This window comes from Leopardus geoffroyi, chromosome B2 (genome assembly GCF_018350155.1).
Source record: "Leopardus geoffroyi isolate Oge1 chromosome B2, O.geoffroyi_Oge1_pat1.0, whole genome shotgun sequence".
Taxonomy (NCBI): Eukaryota; Metazoa; Chordata; class Mammalia; order Carnivora; family Felidae; genus Leopardus; species Leopardus geoffroyi.
In genome coordinates this window covers 139,175,607-139,194,882 of record NC_059332.1, presented here as the reverse complement: position 1 = coordinate 139,194,882, position 19,276 = coordinate 139,175,607, and the positions used below count along the sequence as shown (strand labels likewise).

Genomic DNA, 19,276 nt, shown 5'->3' with positions numbered 1-19,276 from the left:
GAGGAGGAGGAGGAAGCATGAAGTAGTCTGTAGGTAGCTGTGGGGAGACACCAAGGCAGTCTCTCTCCTCAGGAAAACAACAATCAACCAGATATCGACAAGCTCACTTTCTTAGCAAGTAGAAATATGCATGTTGAGTGTCAGCAATTGATGAGAGTCCCATTATAGTGTGGTGTAGTTGCTGAGCCGGGCAAGTCCAGGGTCAAGATGATTTCTGAGGAAGATCTACGTTATTGCAAATCTGATACCAGGGTGAGCAACTACCCTTGGCCCAGTCTGCGAGATTTTGCTCTTTCCCCTCATCTTATAAAAGTTTCCTAAAAATGTTTTGTACGTGATCTATCCAACGGCGGAAATCTTTCCTCCATGATATGGCATTCACCCCTGAGTTTGCCTGTCAGGCCTGTCAGGAGGAGTGTATCTGTCTTTATGCTTCCCTTAAAATGGAGGCGTGCCTGTTTCTGGTTTACTCCCTAAGTGGTGTTTCTTAATAGTCTTTGTTCATATATCCTGGTCTGGGTTGTTGGTGGCTTCAGTGAGTCACCCCACAATGAGTGCCGATAGCAAATTTATCCGAATACATTGTGTCACCAGACAAAGAAGTGGTCAGGAGAGAACAGTCCCCGTTTGAAATGCCTCATTCATCCTGCACGTCTGAGAAGATGCCTTCTGAGTCCCCAGAGTTATGGCAAAATTCTGTGGGCCCAGTACACAAGTTCTCATACCAAAGAGATCTGGCTTCTGATTTCTTCCACTAGTGTTTCCATTTGTTAGCTCCCCTTCACTGCTTGTGGATCTTGTTTCACAATGTTTCAGAGTCTTAAAAATGAGTGTTGTTCTGAAGGGATTGCCTTTAATGTTTTATAAGATGAAGTCTCCCTGGCGGCCATGTTTCTAAATGTTGGAGTAATGAGTGAATATATTTGCGACTCCCTCTAGGGCATGTACATCAAATCAACCTATGATGGATTGCACGTGATTACTGGAACCACCGAGAATGTAAGTGCATAAATGTAAAAGCCATTGTGTGTTTAAACACATTTGACACATAGTCCCTATACTTTTCATTTAAACATGGGCCTCCTGTTTTATTATCTATAGTGAGAGTGTGGGTGCTGTTTTGTTTATTTCTGTTGCTAAGCACACTGCTTATCACCAGCTGTTGTAAATTTATTATTTAAATTGTCTTTTATTGCTGTTGTTCACATACCTTGCCCGGTTTTTGCCCCCCACCCTTGTTAATTATTCCTGTTGCACCCTGGAAATGTTAACCCATAAATATAAAAACAGTGATATCTTTGTTGTTGAAAATCACTCTTACAGGAACTGGAATTGGTAGCTATATGTGTAAAATACAGTTTTTTGTTGTTGCTTAATGGAATTTATATGCGTCACCAAAGCAACTATTTCGAGATTGTTTGCACAATGCAGATTCTTTTTATAGAGTTGTGTTTTGTAGTATTTGATATGATATTGAAATTTAGTTCCCCTGCCCCGCACCCTAATCTTTTGAATAGAAAATGCAGGACTGTTTCTACTGTGAGAGTCTTTGTACACTGTTAACTTCCTTTTGGAAATGCTACTACATGAAAGGTTTTTCTTGAGCCCCTCAAACATTTTGAATTTGTAAAAAGTGGAGCTAATTGAATGCTTTCTTTTTGGAACTTACACTATGGCTAGTTTTTGGTGACGTTGACATGAAGCTAAAAATGTTTGAATAGCTTCCTGGATCTGTATGAAAGAAGTATGTGTCTGTGAAATTAATCTGCTATTTAATCAGCTAAGACAAGAGGAAATAATTCCTAAAAATAGAAGAAATTTGGTAACCGCTTTTCTAATCCGGTGCAAATACATGTTGCATTTTGAACTTCAGCTGCTAGATCTTTAGATAAAATAAAATGGCATGGTCTTTGATGAGGGTTTGTGATGCAAGCTTGATTTTTGTAGCAGGAAAGAAATGGCATTGCTTAAAGCAGCCAGTGAAACGTAAATAAGTTGTGTGGTTCCGGCAGACGGTGAGTACAAGGATGGTCCTATCTTGAAGCATTCTCTGTTGAGCGGCGGTGAAAACGCACTGACAAGCAGTAGGAATTTTTGTAGCACATCACCCGATCGGCAGTAACAGCACAGGAAACTCTAGTTTTAGGTCAGGGACGGTGCAAAGGAGAAAACACATCACTCGTGACGCAGTTCATCCCTCATCCTTGTCAGAGACTTAGCGAATTTCAGCTGAACCATAAACAAGAACATACTCATGGACCATTCATGTCATTGTTTAGGAGCTGGGTGGATTCAGAGGGATGGTGACGGTCATTTGAGTTTTTAAAGAGTTGAAGTTTTGCATCTATCACTTGATAGTGACTGCATTATTTAACAGCCAGACCTGTGTGGTTCCAGACTTTACCGGTCTTCTTAAAGCGGTTTTCATCTTGGATCAGCGTATAGCTCACTATCATATTACTACCAGAAGGCACACATTTCTCCTCTTCAAACCACCCCCCTTCCTTTGGTTTTGAGGATGAGAGTTGAATGACAGACTGTCAACTTAACAAGCTGCTTTTGAATGACGTGAAAGGTCAAATGTAAGGATCCATTTCCTAGAATTCCTACCAGCCTCATAAGACTGGGTGAGAGATTCAGGGTTGACCTGGATATAGTCGATCCCACACAGGATCAAACAGAAGTCATCCTGGAGACAGGTGGTTTCCATCTTGTTAAAGACGAAAAAAAGGAAAACCTGACTTATTCCATCTGGCAGTCCATTCGAAAATGTCACTCATTGTTTTCAGTCACTCAGCTTGTGTTCACAGAGTACCTGGAATGTGCTAAATCTTGCAGATGAGGGTGGGATGTTAGGTAAGAGCCCACTTCTCCAGGGCTTAATCTGAGTATCTCACCCTAAATGCTGGATATTTTACATGTAAATGGCAGTAGAAAGTGAGAGCTCCCGGATGGCTTTCCAGCTAGCACTTAAGGTTGTTGTGACTTCAGAATCAGAATGTTTTAGTGGAAGCCTAGTATGGTGGGTGGTAGTGGGCAGAAATCACCCACTGCATTCCTTTATTTCTCCATCTTGGACTCCAGGCTGCAGCAATGACAGCAGACCATCTTAGGCCTACGGTGCATTTTGGGGTGGGGTGGGGGGGGACGTTACCTGAGAAATCAGGATCATTCCAAGGTCAGCCTAACAGTATCTAGTGATTCTCTTTGACTTCTTTTTTGATATTGTTCAACACCTTGAGAGGAGTCTTAACAGGATCCCATCCATACTTCTATTCCCCACCTCTGAGATGAGGTGGGAATTAGATTAGCCTCTGAAGAATGGATGCATTCTTCTCCGGGTCATCACCCTTCTGCAGAAAACCAGAACAAGCATCATTTTTCAGTAGTCTGGCTCGTGGTGAAGATAGGCAAGAGCCACTGCCCCAGGAAGAATTTTGGTATCAAGCTCTCTCTTTACCAGTGTTCTGCCAAACACATCTCTTAGTCACCTGGTAAGACATTTGAGAAATGAATGCGTGAGGATCCCGAGGAAGGAAAGTCACTTCAGGTCATTTAGGCTTGTTTTTTAAGATTGCATATCTATAAACAGGAACTTCCTGACCTCTGGGTCATCTTTTATAAAGTGAAGATTACCTTAAATGAATCCCTGGCCAGGAAGATTATCTGGGCTGGACTGATTCTTTTTTTTTTTTTTTTTTTAATATTTATTTATTTATTTTGAAAGAGAGCGCAAGCAGGGGAGGGGCAGAGAGAGAGAGGGAGAAGAGTCCCAAGCAGGCTCCACTCTGCCAGCACAGAGTCCCATGTGGGCTTGCTCCCATGAACCAGGAGATCATGACCTGAGCCGAAATCAAGAGTTGGATGCTTAACCAACTCAGCCACCTAGATGCCCCATGGCTAGACTGATTCTGATCAGACTTAGCGAAGTTGGTCTGTAACTGAGGGTTAAGCATCTGACACGCAGGAGCAAAAAGGAGCCTACACTCACTCACTTTTTTCTTTAAGTGTCTCAAGAGAAAGAGACTTGAAACAGACCATCTCCCAGAGGTACCCCCTGTGCTGGTCTCTCAGGTGAGGCACCGCTGGTTGTTATGGTTGCAGGTTAAATGTTTTGAAAAATAATTGTCACAGTTACGTGTTGGATCTAGATAAGTCAAAGAGATTGTTTGTGTAGTTTAATGCTGCTTGCTCATTTCTTGCTGAGCCCATCAGAACAGTTGAGTGAGAAGATCCAGCAAGGATGTCTTGGGTTTAGTTGCTGCCCTCCTGACTTCATTCAAAAGTGCTATCTATCTATATAATTTTTTTTAATGTTTATTTATTTTTGACAGAGAGAGAGAGACAGAGCGTGAGCAGGGGAGGGGCAGTGAGAGGGAGACACAGAATCCGAAGCAGGCTCCAGGCTCTGAGCTGTCCGCCCAGAGCCTGATGTGGGGCTCGAACTCACAAACTGTGAGATCATGACCTGAGCTAAAGTCGGACACTTAACCGACTGAGCCACCCAGGCGCCCCAAAAGTGCTATTTTTAAAAAAATAATTATAAGTGTGTTTGAAGATTCAATCAGTTACATAAGTTACCAAATAAAATACTCTGGCCTAGATAAGGTATGACTATAATTTGAAAGGAAGGGTTTATCCTTTGCTTTTGCTCACAGGAGTTATCTTAAACATGAAGAGTGCTAGTTTCATTGATTGAACAAGAATATTATGAGCAAAATATTTGACAAATAAATTACATCTAGGTATTTATATACACACATATTATTTGGGGGAATAAAAATCTGGACTTCTAATACTGAAAACACACTCATTTAGAAATCAACATGAGGGGTGCCTGGGTGGCTCAGTCGGTTAAGCGTCCGACTTCAGCCAGGTCACGATCTCGCGGTCCGTGAGTTCGAGCCCCGCGTTGGGCTCTGTGCTGACAGCTCAGAGCCTGGAGCCTGTTTCAGATTCTGTGTCTCCCTCTCTCTGCCCCTCCCCCGTTCATGCTCTGTCTCTCTCTCTCTCTCTCAAAAATAAATAAACATTAAAAAAAAAAAAAGAAATCAACGTGAAAATGAAAAAAATTTAAAGCCATTTTCTCTGAAGAAATACATTTTCTATTGTCATCGTCTTTCTATTTTGATAGCATTGTGATAATGTGTAAAATAAGGTTGAGTAAACAAGGTTTAATTTTAATAACTGCTTAAAAGGAGATGGGATGACAGTTACAGTGATGATCTTTACGTGGTAAGCAGTTGGTCAGCTTTTGTAAAATTAATTTTGATAGGGATATATGTAAGATATTTTTTAAAGTTTATTTATTTATTTTGAGAGAGAGAGAAAGAGGCAGAGTGAGAGGGAGAGAGAGAAGCCCAAGCAGGCTCCATGCTGTCAGCACAGAGCCCTACGCGGGGCTCGATTTCGCGAACTGTGAGATCAGGACCTGAGCTGAAATCAAGAGTCAGACGCTTAACCGACTGAGCCACCCAGGCGCCCCTGTACGATATTTTTTAGGTGAACCAGCAGCTCTTATCAGTTTCTTGTGTCAGCAGTGTGTCCCGCTCTTCCTGAGGGGCTAGATGAACCCAGCCGTTGCAGTTGACGGGTGATCTGTACCAGTTGCCCACGCATCAAGTAGGGAAGTCAGGTGTCCGCCTGTGGGCCAGACTCTACAGACCGTGTAGTTTCAGGGTCATCTCGTAAGTGCGCCGTGTGATAGTTCTTGAGAAAATCGTGTTCCCGTTGCTCTTTGTCTGCAGAAGAAAGAAGGAAGAAGAAATAGAAGCAGAAGGAAATAGAGGGTTGAAAAACTAAGACAGGTCTCTGTGTTTGTTCTTAATAGTCTCCTGCAGACAGATCTCAGAAGATTCATGCTGGTGATGAAGTCATTCAGGTTAATCAGCAAACTGTGGTGAGTTTGTTCATCGAGACGAAAACTTTTAATATTCCCCTCTAGAACTTTCAACTAAATCCAAAGCCATTTTGCTTGAATTTTTTTTAATTTGCAATTTATATCCAATTTTCCGTAATTTTAAGTACTACTAAGATGAACATCTTGGTGTCTATTTGCTCGCTCCTGATTTCCTTGGAATAAATTCATAGCTCTGATTTTTCATTATTCCTGAGTGAGTCCCTTTTCCTCATTTTCCTTCTTTGAAGGTGGGATGGCAGCTGAAAAATCTGGTGAGGAAGTTGAGGGAGAATCCTACTGGCGTCGTATTACTGCTTAAGAAGCGCCCCACGGGCTCTTTCAACTTTACCCCTGCCCCCCTGAAAAACCTACGGTGGAAACCACCGCTGGTGCAGGTATCTGTTACTGGTTGTGAACTTCACCTGGTGTCAGCACGTGAACAGCGTCATCGTTGTTGGCCTACAGAAGTGACAAAATTGAAGGTCTCATCCAAGATTTTAAAAATAGGTCCTTTGAGACCAATAACATGATTAAAATTAAGCTGCCAGGATTTAAAGTTTTTAAAATTAACTTATATGTATGTGTATATGTATATATAATACTAAATAGCATAGAGTTGTGTACTTCCTGCGTGGCAAGCAGTGAGCTAAGCCTGTTATGTGTATTGTGTCACTTAAGTCACCCTGTGTTGGTACTATTCTTGTCCCCATTGATTCCCATCTTTATAGATGAGGCACAGAGAAGTTGAGTGGTTTGCCCAGAGATACACAGCTAATAAGAGCCATAGCCAGAATAGTACCCAGACCGAGTCCCAAGCCCATGCTCCTAGTCAGTGATAGCATCGTTAGCGGTTTGTATGAACTAACACATTTAATCTGCGCGGCAGCCCTGTGCAGGACCTCCTGCCAGCATGGCTGGTTTTTGAGGAGGAAACTGAGGCATGGTATTTAAGTGATTTGCTCAGAGCTAGAATTCTGACCTGGCTCCCAAGCCTCTACTTTTTACTGTGCTTCCAGTCTTTCAAAACTCCCAGTTAATTCTGACTGTCTCAAAGAATACAAATGGAGTGTCGCTAATGGCTGTGAACACATGAATGACCTCAGTCCCCGGGGTTGCTTTTGGGGAAGGAGAGTTAACCAAGAATAATCTCTTAAGTTCACTTCCACCCTTTGCACTGGCTTCCGTTTCAGACCTCACCTCCACCCACGACAACCCAGTCCCCTGAAAGCACAATGGATACCTCGCTGAAGAAGGAGAAGCCCGCCATCTTGGATCTTTATATCCCTCCTCCACCAGCCGTTCCCTACTCGCCCCGGTAGGTCACTGTTCCTGTTGGCGGTGTGCGCGTCTCCTGTGCCTGGAGATTCTCAGTGGTGGTGTGCAGGCTGTGAGGGTCTCGAGGGGAGAAGTTGCTGAACTCCCGTGTGACAGCAGGGAGTCTTGAGATGGCAGTTTTCACAAGTGTGATCCTGGGTGTGGGCGTGGGAGGGCTGAGTGAAGGGGGTCAAAAGGTCCCAACTTCTAGTTATAAGATAAATAAGCTGTGGGATGTAATGTACAGCGTGGTGACTGTAGTTAACAGTATTCTATTTTGTATTTGAAAGTTGCTGAGAGAGGACATTTGTAAAGTTCTCATAGCAAGAAAAAAAGAATTTGTAACTATGTGAGGTGATGGATGTTAATGGAACTATTTATGGTGATCACTTCGCACTATGCACACATATCAAGTCGTTATGTTGTACACCTACAACTAATACAATGTTACATGTCAACTATATCTTAATAAAACTGGGGGACATGTGTGATCCTTTAGGTGGAAATGTAGGCATGGATCCAGGGTTCACGGGTCTTGACGCTGTGCGGTTATGTGGGAGCGGGCTCTTTGTGAAAGCGTGTGCTCCGGGAATACGTTGTTTTGGCTCCTCCTGGGATATGAGAAGGGGCTGTTTGGGGATCCCTGAAGCTGAAGTTTCATTACGTATTAGGTAAATCACCTCTGGGGGGGAAGATAATAAATATTTTTGGGACATGAATTACGGTTACAGCTTTGTTTTGCTGAGAGAGAGGTGTTCTTCATGGGACTTAAAAAATGTGAATGTAGGTATGATGCTCTGTATTTGTGCATGCATGTGTACTTGTGTGTGCCTATTATAAATTCTAAAAGTCGGTGCCCTCTTAATTGTTACATGGTCAAATTAGCTGCTATATAAGGGATCATTTAGGTGTGAAATACAAGTTTATTTATATCAGTTGACGTATTTACAGAGATTTTGGCTCATTTATTCAACGTATATTTACTGAGTGTAGGGCCAGAATCACCAACTTACACAAAACAGATGTGGTTCTTGCCCACAGAGAACTGCCAATGTCTTAATCAACTGTTCAAGAGTAAATTGAGAACTATATAATTATGCTATAATATTTCATAAGACAAACTTCAGGCTGAACTTAACAGTGATATATTACTTTATATTGGAGCTTTTTGTTGGTTTGTTTTTGTTTTAAGCTAGTATTTGATTCTATTGTGTCTCTCCCGTGGGCGCAAAGAAGAATTAACATCATTTTCCTCTCCCTGGTTTTGGGTTGCCCGGAACTTAGTACAGCATACAGAACTTCTCTTAGGCGATCAGAGGCATTCTGGTTAGTAGACAGAACTCTTCCCTGCATTCACAGATCAGAGCCATGTGGTCGCAGGATGTTAAGTGTATTTAAAGTGACAAGTACTTGCCTTTGCACACGGAGAACACAGTTTCACTCATGACCAGGGCATAGGTTGTTTCAGCAGAAACTGGGAGGTCCTCCCCAAACCCCCAATTCTGAATGTTCCCATCTGGATCTCAGCAAAGGGTCACAGAAGCAGTGGTAGGAAAAAGGTCACGTACATAGTAAAGGGGAAAGGGAACTGGAGCTTTTTATCTGCTTGGGGGGACACACACGCACACTCACACGAGCACACATGTACACACACACACGTACACACCATCAATGAAGGAGACTTTCTGAGGAATGAACCCTGCAAATGGTTATGGAGAGTGAGTGGCTGAGTCTTGAAAGCTTTGTGGATGGGGAAGTTAGATTCCAGGTTTGAAAGTAGAGAAGGCGATGGGCTCATAGGAGGGAAAGGGGTACACACAGGTGGGAGGTTCATTGGGAATAGCAAGCAGGCAAAGCTGATCTTGAGATCGGTTTTGGACTCAGTTGCTGTTGTATTTTGTCTAGTAGTTTTTGCAAGATCACCTAATAGAATTTTCTAAATGCAAAAAATTTAACTAGTAACTTGGATTCAACTAAAATTAATTTCAAATTTTTAAAAGCTGACATTTAAAAAGAATTAAGTTGGAATGGTTAATCCAACACTTGCTAGTTTCTGTGCTGAGTTCAGAAAATAGACACCCTCCACTGGGAATTATAAAGGTGCCTTTGTGTTTTTTGACATAATTTTCAAATCTAATTCCATTACACATCAAGTGTCTTCTTTGCTGGATCTTGGCAAAGATACTACTTTAGGCATCAGAAAAATGGCTCTATATACCCTAACTAGTGATTTCTGTAAGAAATAGGAGATTTCAGTTATAGGATAGAAGTACAGGGAAACCAGAGCTGTATTTTCAAAGGTGTATTTCTGCTGCTTAAACATCTATGAAAAAAAATTTCATTTTCCTTTATTTAGTAGGATCGTGCTATTTACTCTTATTTAATAGGATATCTGTTAAGGGGGTGTTTACTGAGGGGGTTACTGAGATTGAAAAAGTAATGTTTTTTTTTTTTTTTTCTTCCAGTGGAAAGGAAGATTTAAATTGTCTTATGTGTATGTACTGGAGGAAGTATCTCCTGTAATTCATCTGTATGAGAGGATCTTTGTAAGCAACTTAATTATTGCCCACTGTCTTCCAGGGATGAGAACGGGAGTTTTCTTTATGGAGGATTCAGTAAGTGTAAACAGGCCTTGCCTGGACCTAAGGGCTCAGAGTCCCCAAATTCCTTCTTGGACCAGGAGAGCCGAAGACGGAGATTTACCATCGCTGATTCTGATCAGTTGCCCGGGTATTCGGTGGAAACCAATATTCTGCCCACAAAAATGAGAGAGAAAACACCGTCTCATGGTACATTTCTGGGTGTTTGTTTTGTTCTGCCATTTGTTTTCCCTTCCCTCCCCGCCCCCTTCCTTATTTGGAACTGTTGGATGAATTTGGCAGACTTGAAGGGTAATCTGAGGAAAACATAAACCTCAATGAAATTCTAAGTATGAGACCTTTATTCATCTCTCTCAAGTGAAGCCTTGTTGAATCATTACTCTCTGCCTGGCATCAAAGCCCAGCGGAGTGAGATCATGTTACCGTTTTAACTTTCAGTGCCTGCGTTTTAACTTGGAGCTGCTTTGCTCTGTAGACACACAACACTTAAGTGCAGCCCGCCTCTGTCCTAATCGCTTGCTGTGGAAATATGATGCTTTAAAATACTTTACTTATTTTAAAATAATGTTCTTGCTTATGGGTACGTGAGTGTGATATGGGGGAGTCTTAAGTTATAAATAAAAGGAAAGATTCTCTGAAGTCCCCCAAAGTCTGACAACTTATCACGTTCCTTCCCCTTCCTCCAAAGGCAAGCCCCGGCCTTTGTCCATGCCTGCAGACGGGAGCTGGATGGGGATCGTGGACCCTTTTGCCAGACCTCGAGGTCATGGGAGGAAGGGTAAGTTTAAGCAAACCAAAAAACACCCAACAGGAGTCAAAAGAGCCAGGGCCTTTGTTGCAACCCTCTTCCTCGCCGTCCTGTAATAACCGCGTAGAGGACCTGGCCTGAGTCCCGTCTTCTCATCTCTGGAGTCGGGGTGCTGAATCTCTAAGGCCCTGCCTGTTTCTGGAATGGCAGAATTATATACTCCTAGTTAGTGCCTATGAATCTCCTAATTAGCATTGTGTGCTTTAAAAGGCTGTGGAGGGGCGCCTGGGTGGCTCAGTCGGTTAAGCGTCTGACTTGGGCTCAGGTCATGAGCTCACAGTTCGTGAGTTTGAGCTCCGCATCGGGCTCTGTGTCGACAGCTCAGAGCCTGGAGCCTGTTTTGGATTCTGTGTCTCCCTCTCTCTCTGCCCCTCCCCGACTCATGCTCTATTTCTCTCTCTCTCAAAAATAAATAAAACATTTAAAAAAGTTGTTTTAATGGGCTGTGGACATTGATGGTCTGTAAGTTTCTAAATAAGTAGAAATCTACATTATTCACTAAGCAATCTCATTCTGAATTTTATGACTATTATTTTTGGAATCTCTTTGATTTTTAGTGAATAGTCATGGATTTTTCTTTCCCTCCCTAAATCCTTCTTGTGTTAAAGAGTAATTACCATTGGAAAATAAATTGTGTGAATTCCTCTTGTAATCAAAGTTACTGGTTATTACACTAGTCTTGAGGGAAACGTTTTTGAATAAATTCTTATTTTTTTTGCCAAATGATTTGATTATCCGCACTGGCAAGACATTCTAGCATTGTTCGTGTGTTGCTGAAACAAAGAATAGGTGACAAGTTCAAGTGGAGTAGACCTTAGATAGTCAAAGGAAGAAGAAAAACATTCTGGAGGCTCAACTTCCCAAGTGGTCAACCCCTCACTGGGGTTGGAGGGGGAGAGAGGGTCAGCCCCTCCCTGAGACCTGACTTAGGTGTCTGAATCACTTGGAAAAGGGAGATGTCTGTGTCAGGTCCTAGATACCCTTAATTGGCATGTGAAAATCTGTGGAGCAGTCAGCAGGTGGCAGGCCTGTCCTTTGTTTAGATTTAGAAACTTCAAGATATTCGTTGCCATTCTCTTAGGTTTTTAATCCCCAGTTTAGCCCTTTATTTCCTGTTAGTATTGAGAGATAGAGGTGATGGGAGAGTTAAGCCCGGAAATGGAGACGCACTTGACCTCCTATCTCACCTTCTGTATTTTTGTTGTATGATCATTTTAGAATGAAAAGGTGTCTATCTGCACAAGGGGCACTTAAAAGAAAAAGCCACTTTATTGAGAGAGAAGTCACATACCATACATCTGCTCGCTCTGTTGAGTGTACAGTTCAGAGGTTTTTCATTCATTCACAGAGCTGTTTGTCCATCAGCACTAATTCCAGAATATTTTATCACCTGCAAGTTGTCGTTCCCCATTCCCTCCTTCCTTAGCTCCTGGCAGCTGCTAATCTACTTTCTGTCTCTACGGATCTTCCTACTCTCAACATTTCAGATAAATAGACTCCTATGATACATGGTTCTTTGAATATGGGCACTTTTTTTTTTTTTCAAGTTCATTTATTTTGAGAGAGAGAAAAAGCACGAGTCAGGGAAGGGCAGAGAGAAAGGGAGAGAGAGAGTCCCAAGCAGGCTGAGCACTGTCAGCACAGAGCCCAATGTGGGGCTTGAACCCACAAATTGCAAGATCATGACTTGAGCCAGAGGCTCAGAGCCACCCAGGCTCCCCGACAACAGGCACTTCCTGAAAGTAACTTCCGCTTCAAATACAAAAGCAAAACAAGTACATTGAAAAACATCTAGAAGGTATGAGAACATAAAACTAGTTCCCCAACCTAGAAATAATCACTCCGTTTTCTAATGTTACACACTTAGAAAAAAGGTGCGAAGTGGAATAAACAGATGTTTGACAATACTGTGAAAGGTGACTGTTATTTAAAACATGGGTATTTTTGGGGCGCCTGGGTGGCGCAGTCGGTTAAGCGTCCGACTTCAGCCAGGTCACGATCTCTCGGTCCGTGAGTTCGAGCCCCGCATCGGGCTCTGGGCTGATGGCTCGGAGCCTGGAGCCTATTTCCGATTCTGTGTCTCCCTCTCTCTCTGCCCCTCCCCCGTTCATGCTCTGTCTCTCTCTGTCCCAAAAATAAATAAACGTTAAAAAAAAAAAAAAAAAGTTTAAAACATGGGTATTTTCTATAATGCCTGCATTTGCCAGTCCATCTTGTGGCCGTAGCACATATTTATTCGGTCTGCTGTTATTGGACATGTAGCTTATTTTGTGCCCCCACCTCCCCATCCCACAATTGTGAATGATACTTCAATAAGCATCTTGTACACAGATCTTTGTACATTTTTAGGAGCAGAATTTCGGGGTCAAAAGAATGCTACATGTTGCCAAGGTGCCCTGCATTTTAGGTGTCTATTCAGTTTCTTAACTACCCCCTACCCCCATCCCAGGAGCTGCCTGTTGGCATTTAGGCCGGGACCATTCTTCCTGGTTCAGAAATGTCTTAAGGATTGCAGAGCGTGAGAATCTTTGAATGCTATCTACTAAAGGTGAAGAGTGCTGGCCTCTTCCTGGAGGGTGACAGTCAAAGGCACCCCTACCTTTCTAAGTTCTCTACGCTTCAGAGTAAGAACCACCGTTCTGGATGTGCTGCAGGCCTTGAACAAGGACAGATGGAGAAGGGGTGATAGAATGATACAGCCCTTTCACTCTGGTTATGAAAGTTCTTAACACTGGTAAGGAAGTGAGGGCCCTCTGCTCTGCCTTTGTGTTGCCTCTCAGGAGTGAAAGCAGCCTATGATGGACTTCTTCCATTTCTGCTCTCTGAGCATCCAGTGGGGGTGGGCCTGGCTGTCTGTGAGGCGCCATAGCCCATCCCTGGGAGGAGGGCATCAGAGGTCTGAGCAGGCCACGCAGTGGATGGTTATTTTAATGGACTTGTGGGCCTTGTCTGAAAACAGGTGAGGACGCCCTCTGCCGGTATTTCAGCAATGAGCGGATCCCTCCCATCATCGAAGAAAGCTCCTCGCCCGCATACCGTTTCTCAAGGCCCACAGCGGAGAGGCAGCTGGTCCGAGGCGCAGACTATGTCCGAGGGAGCAGGTGCTACATCAGTTCAGATCTCCACAGCAGTGCCACGATTCCATTCCAGGAGGAAGGGACCAGAAAGAAGCCGGCGGCCGCGGCGGCCAAGTCCTCCTCTACGGAACCGTCCCTGCTGGTCAGCTGGTTTACCCGCCTGAAACTGTTGACTCACTGAGCCCTGCCCTCCCTGGACTCTTCCCTGTCTCCTGTTCCCAAGTGCCTTGCTTCCTCAGTTGACAACCTCTTCTGGTCTCCATCCACAGTATTACGTAGTGACCTTATGCAATTTCATTGTTGTTTTTTTCTTTTGGAAGTTGTATACTGCCCTTCTTGGAATCTCGAAGTCATTGGATGGGAACAAATCCAGAGGATCTTAGGTGTTGGCTTGTGGAGGCAGAAGGAGGGAAATGAGTAGAGTCGGCTTTTCTTGCTTCCTTAGAGTTGGAACACAGAGACGCTATATAAACTGGGGCCTTGGCCAGGGATGGTATGGCCATTATGAGGCCATTGTCAGCTTGGGAGGCGGGGCTGGAATTGGTGGCCGTTGTCACACAGATGTGTTGGTTTGTGGTCCAGCTTCTTCACCTGAAAGAAAGCCAAGGGAGAAAACATTTTTGTGTTGACTTTTCAAGCTATGTACTGTATTCGTAAGTGTAGCAGCTTTGACTTTGAAATAACATGTAGCATGTATTTCATGCTGTTTCAAAGAAGTGGGTTAAGTGTAGGCCTGTTACACTTGGTCATACCCTTGTCAAAACCATCTCCGTAGATAAGTCAATTAATGCAGAAACACGTGAACACATTTAGATAGGGCTTATCACACACAAAGAAGTTCATGGTTATTTGTGAGGGGGGTGTTATACGTTATTGTCTTTAAGGGAAAGAAGCTATAAGATTTGCTGACAGCCAAAGTATCATGCAGAAAAATGAAGCAACAATATTTAGATTTATGAGAGATACATCAGTTTGCATTTTGACTGTTTAATGTCTGTCTTCCAGGAAAAAAAAAGGCAGTTCTTCAAAATTGTACATATTTGCTAAATAGAAATCTCTTGGAAAGTCTCACGGTCACTCATTTTCAACTAGCATCAGGTATTTTGGAAAAGTGTGTCTGGATATTAACTCTTGTTTAAACTGAATGTATGATATTTTGTTAGAACAGAAAAGTACTATCTTGTTAATTTAAGTGTTTTAAATATAGTTGTATATTTTTCTTACTTAGTCACACGTAATTTGAAATATCTTTGTTTTGCGTCTTATATGAAGTTAATGAAAAAGAGTGTTCAAGGTGTTTTCAGATTTATAAGTGACCACTGTGGCCGATGCCAGTGTGGGCGCGATCGTTAAAAAACAAAATAAACCTTCCCAAGCATTTTGGGATTTTTATGGATTAGAACTGGGGGGGCGTTGAGGACACGCGGTACGGTAACATTACATTTGGGAACTTTTCTGAGGTATGTTCCTGGGCAGAGCTGGTATCCCTTCCTCAAAAACACGCCCCTCCCCACACACACCCCTCGAATTGTTTACTTTGCTGAACTGCCTGAAATTCAACAAATTAGAGATTTCCCGGAGTTACTAAACATCTTCCTTTTAGAATGCCTCTGGTGGGGCTAAGGGGATTGCATTCAGTCCGGCTCTTTTCCTGTCGGCCTCAGAGGGAGTTTCAGCAGAAGGAGGCTGAAATGTGTGATTCTGAGACTTGGAATGTGTGATTCATTGGGTGCTTTAAATACAATGTAAGGGTCGAGCAGGGGGGTGCGGGAGGTCTGGTAACAGGGCTCTGGAGACTAGCAGGCAGCTATGGAAAAGGAGGAGCGCCAGCCCTGGCCCATTTTACCGTTAGCTTGGGCTGGCTTTATGCCCAGAGCAGGGGATGGCAACACTTCCTCTCCCTCCCTGGAGTTAGGAGGGTTCTTAGTGCTGAAGAGCAGCTGGGGAATGAGTTAAGTAAATTTTGGAGGTCTTAGCTGGAGGTTGGCCCCCTTTGGAGAAAATGCCACTTGTGATCAAATGACCGTCCTCAAAATGCGTTTTTCAGAAGTCAGTCTTTTTTTTTTTTTTTTTTTTTAATTTTTTTTTCAACGTTTATTTATTTTTGGGACAGAGAGAGACAGAGCATGAATGGGGGAGGGGCAGAGAGAGAGGGAGACACAGAATCGGAAACAGGCTCCAGGCTCTGAGCCATCAGCCCAGAGCCTGACGCGGGGCTCGAACTCACGGACCGCGAGATCGTGACCTGGCTGAAGTCGGACGCTTAACCGACTGCGCCACCCAGGCGCCCCCAGAAGTCAGTCTTAACTATATAGGTGGTGCCCAACTTCAGGGACTGCACAGGTTTTTTGTTGTTGTTGTTGTTGTTGTTCCCTCAAGCCCTGATGGAAGACCAGAGAAGTTTCTGGGTCCTCTACCTTCGTTCAGTCAGATGCTACAGCCTCGTCTTTATTTTTATTTGGAGTTTTCTCCTGAATTGTGTTCGAGAAATAGATTAACTGCTAAAAAAAAAAAAAAAAAAAAAAAAAAAAAAAAAAAAAAAAAAAAAAAAAAAGTATGTATCTCAACTGTTGAGATACATAAACAGTAGTTTAATACTAATTTCTTAGAAATGACATGGAAACTGCTCACCTCAATAGTAATTTAATGGTGGACATGTGCCAGCAAATGAAGATGTGGAATGATACTTTTTGACATGAAACATTAAAATAGTGATTATTTTTTTTAACTCTACCAGACCCAACTCAACACCCAGCCCTTTTTGTAATAAATATTTTACAACATGACTACGGTCATCAACTAAGAATCACGGATGATAGAACCTATGTTTGCACATAAAAGCATCACCTGCATTCACTTTCACTATTCCAAAATGAAATTAATAGGTAATATAACCAGCCTCTATACACACATATCAATCTAATGTTCTAAATGAAATATAAACAGATATGAACATTTTATAGTGAAATAATTATTTTACTATGTAAATATTATCACATGATTATATTACAACGTGTGTGGAAATAATGAAACAAGGCACGTACCTGCGTCTTCAGATAATATCGCCGTGAATACGGCAGGTACGAATGGAGACCAGTAGCAGGTGTGCTGTGTTGGCGACTCAATACCAGGAACAGATTGATGTCAGTAATAGGATTTTCTAGAATGTGGCCAATTATTGATGAAGTTGTAGATGGAACAGAAGTCTGTGAGAGCTGTGCCCATGTAGTGCTTACTGGGTGCCCAGCATTGTTCTAAACACTTCCCTAACCACTTTATGAGGTGTCACTGTTCTTCCCATTTTACAAACGAGGGAGGCATCCGAGGGTAGACCGCTGATAGCCGCAGAGCTGGGATTAAAATCGAAGCAATCTAGCTCTGCCCAACTTGTGCATAACCACTTCACTGGACAGGTTTCTCCCAATTTGTGGAGTAATTGCTGGAAATTCCAACGCCTATTCAAACTGGACTAAAAATTCCCTGTGTGGTTATAGATAAAATGAAATTATAGACCCAGATAATTCTAAATTGGGTTTCCATCTCCATGAACTGCTCGGTGACATAGTCGAATGCTGTGCTGATGGGAAACTGGATCCAACCAGTAGGGCTCAGGCAGCACTGGGTCCCACCTGTTGGACGCCAGTAGTGAGGCTCCCCATCACATGTCCCAAACTGCCTCTAGGACAAGGTACTGTCCTCTTGAGAACAAGCGATTTAAAAGCAATTCTATTGTTGTCATTGAGCGTTTCGGTCTTCATGCTATATCCTTGCCCGCTGTCTATCTCTGCTGCTTTCTCCTTGCTTCTCTACCCCCCAAACCTGAAGTTCAAGAATCAGTTTTATGGGGGTTATTTTTGTTTTTCTTTTCCTCCCCCCAAAACCAAGCATTTGTTGCCACCTGTGGCCCAAAGACCATGAATGTTACCAAGTTTCAGTTTGTTGGCCCTCAGAAAACCCTAAGATACTTACACATAATTTTATCCCCTGAAGAACTTAAGTAAATTTCTTTGACATTTGAATACTATCGGCAAAGAATAAACACCATGCAGCTTTTCGTGCCACCAGGGGCATAAATGAGTTGGTCATTTGGCCTAACTTGGAGGTCTCCATGTGTCTGTGACTAGTCTTTGTGGACACACTTGTCCATTCACGTTTTGCTCCAGCCTTGTGACCAAAGCGCTGCATTATTTCCTTTGATGAGACTACAAACCACTACCTTAGAGATTATATGGAAGGTGAACTTTTTTATACATTCATGCTAATCACCTGGAAAGTGAGTATTTAAAACTCTGTTGATTGAAAACTGGCTTAAATAGTACACAAAAACACGGACGTTTTTTAAAGGTTATTTATTTATTTTGAGAGCGAGAACTGGGGATGGGCAAAAAGAGGAAAGGAGAGAGAATGAATCCCAAGCTGGCTCTGCACCCTCCATGCAGAGCCTGCGGTTGGGCTCGATCTCACAAACCACGAACGAGATTACGAGCTGGAATGAAGAGTCAGGGGCTTAACCGACTGAGCCACCAAAAAACACCTTTCTGATGCTCCTGCAAATATGTGAAGGCCTTGTGTGATGAATCAAACCTAGTAGGACCATAGCACGTGGTTGGTGATCCCTAGAAGGACTTAAACAAGAAGAAAAAAAAGATTTTATAACCTATAGGAAATGGGACTAGAAAAAATAGTAATTTTACCAAATTTACCTTATAATTTTCTGGAAATGTCTCAACTGCTAAGTTTTGCCCCAGGGGTTTTATTTTTGACCACAATTATTGCTAGAGATATGCTGGTCTGACAAAGTTTTGACAAATGTGAGGTTGAAGGTAACTAAAGGAGGAAGAGATATCAAATTCAGATTTGCTGGAGCGCCATGTTTTTCTCCAGTTTTAGGGAGGCGAGTTCTGTCCGAACCCTTGCGTGTGTGTGAAAGAATTTTGTCCTCTTACAAAAGTCCTATGATAATGGCCTTTGGCTTACTGATTTGGAAAGAAGAGAGAAGATTTTGTTCACAGTCAACAAAATAACATCACTCAGCAGGAGACTGTCACACACCGTGTTTGAGAACCTTTGGGGCACTCCCCTTACAGAAATGCATGTGGTGTCGGGTTATTAAGGACAAGATTCTGATTGTACCCCGATCGTCTTAGGCATACTCTAAAATTCGATGACAACATTCTTGAAGTTCATCTTCACGTGCTGCCAATTGACAACAGACCTCAGGGGTCAAAACCTGTGAGGCTGTGGCCAAGACTGTGGGTTTTAATCCTACATTCTCCCCTGGATCCTGCCCACCGCTCTACAGTCACTGCTCCTAGGAAGATGGGTCACAGTCTGGGCATTCATGACATGCTCACAACCAGATATTACACACAATGCTTCTTTATGGAGCTTCTTGTCTCTCCGAAAAACTGTGAAACCGAAGCTGTAGGAGAAAATTAAGAAGTAAATCTCAAAGGCATTTAAAAAAGAAGAGATGGGGCGCCTGGGTGGCTCAGTCGGTTGAGTGTCTGACTCTTGATTTCAGCTCAGGTCACAATCTCTCAGTAAGTGAGTTTGAGCCCCATGTCAGGCTCTGCGT

General features: G+C 42.9%; 1 protein-coding gene across 7 annotated transcripts in view; it reads left to right on the top strand.

Moving 5' to 3' along the window:
* CNKSR3 (CNKSR family member 3) overlaps positions 1-15,076 on the top strand; it is an 84,337-nt gene extending 69,261 nt beyond the window's left edge. For 6 of the 7 annotated variants that reach the window (XM_045500092.1, XM_045500087.1, XM_045500089.1 and 3 more), the window contains 7 exons: positions 940-999; positions 5,831-5,899; positions 6,148-6,381; positions 7,090-7,214; positions 9,794-10,002; positions 10,502-10,591; positions 13,581-15,076. In XM_045500092.1, coding sequence (XP_045356048.1) covers positions 940-999; positions 5,831-5,899; positions 6,148-6,381; positions 7,090-7,214; positions 9,794-10,002; positions 10,502-10,591; positions 13,581-13,879 — 1,086 coding nt within the window. In that variant the 3' untranslated portion in view covers positions 13,880-15,076. The remainder of the gene's footprint in view (positions 1-939; positions 1,000-5,830; positions 5,900-6,147; positions 6,382-7,089; positions 7,215-9,793; positions 10,003-10,501; positions 10,592-13,580) is intronic. The other variant, XM_045500090.1, reaches the window with a different exon arrangement.
* The last annotated feature ends 4,200 nt before the right edge of the window (positions 15,077-19,276 follow it).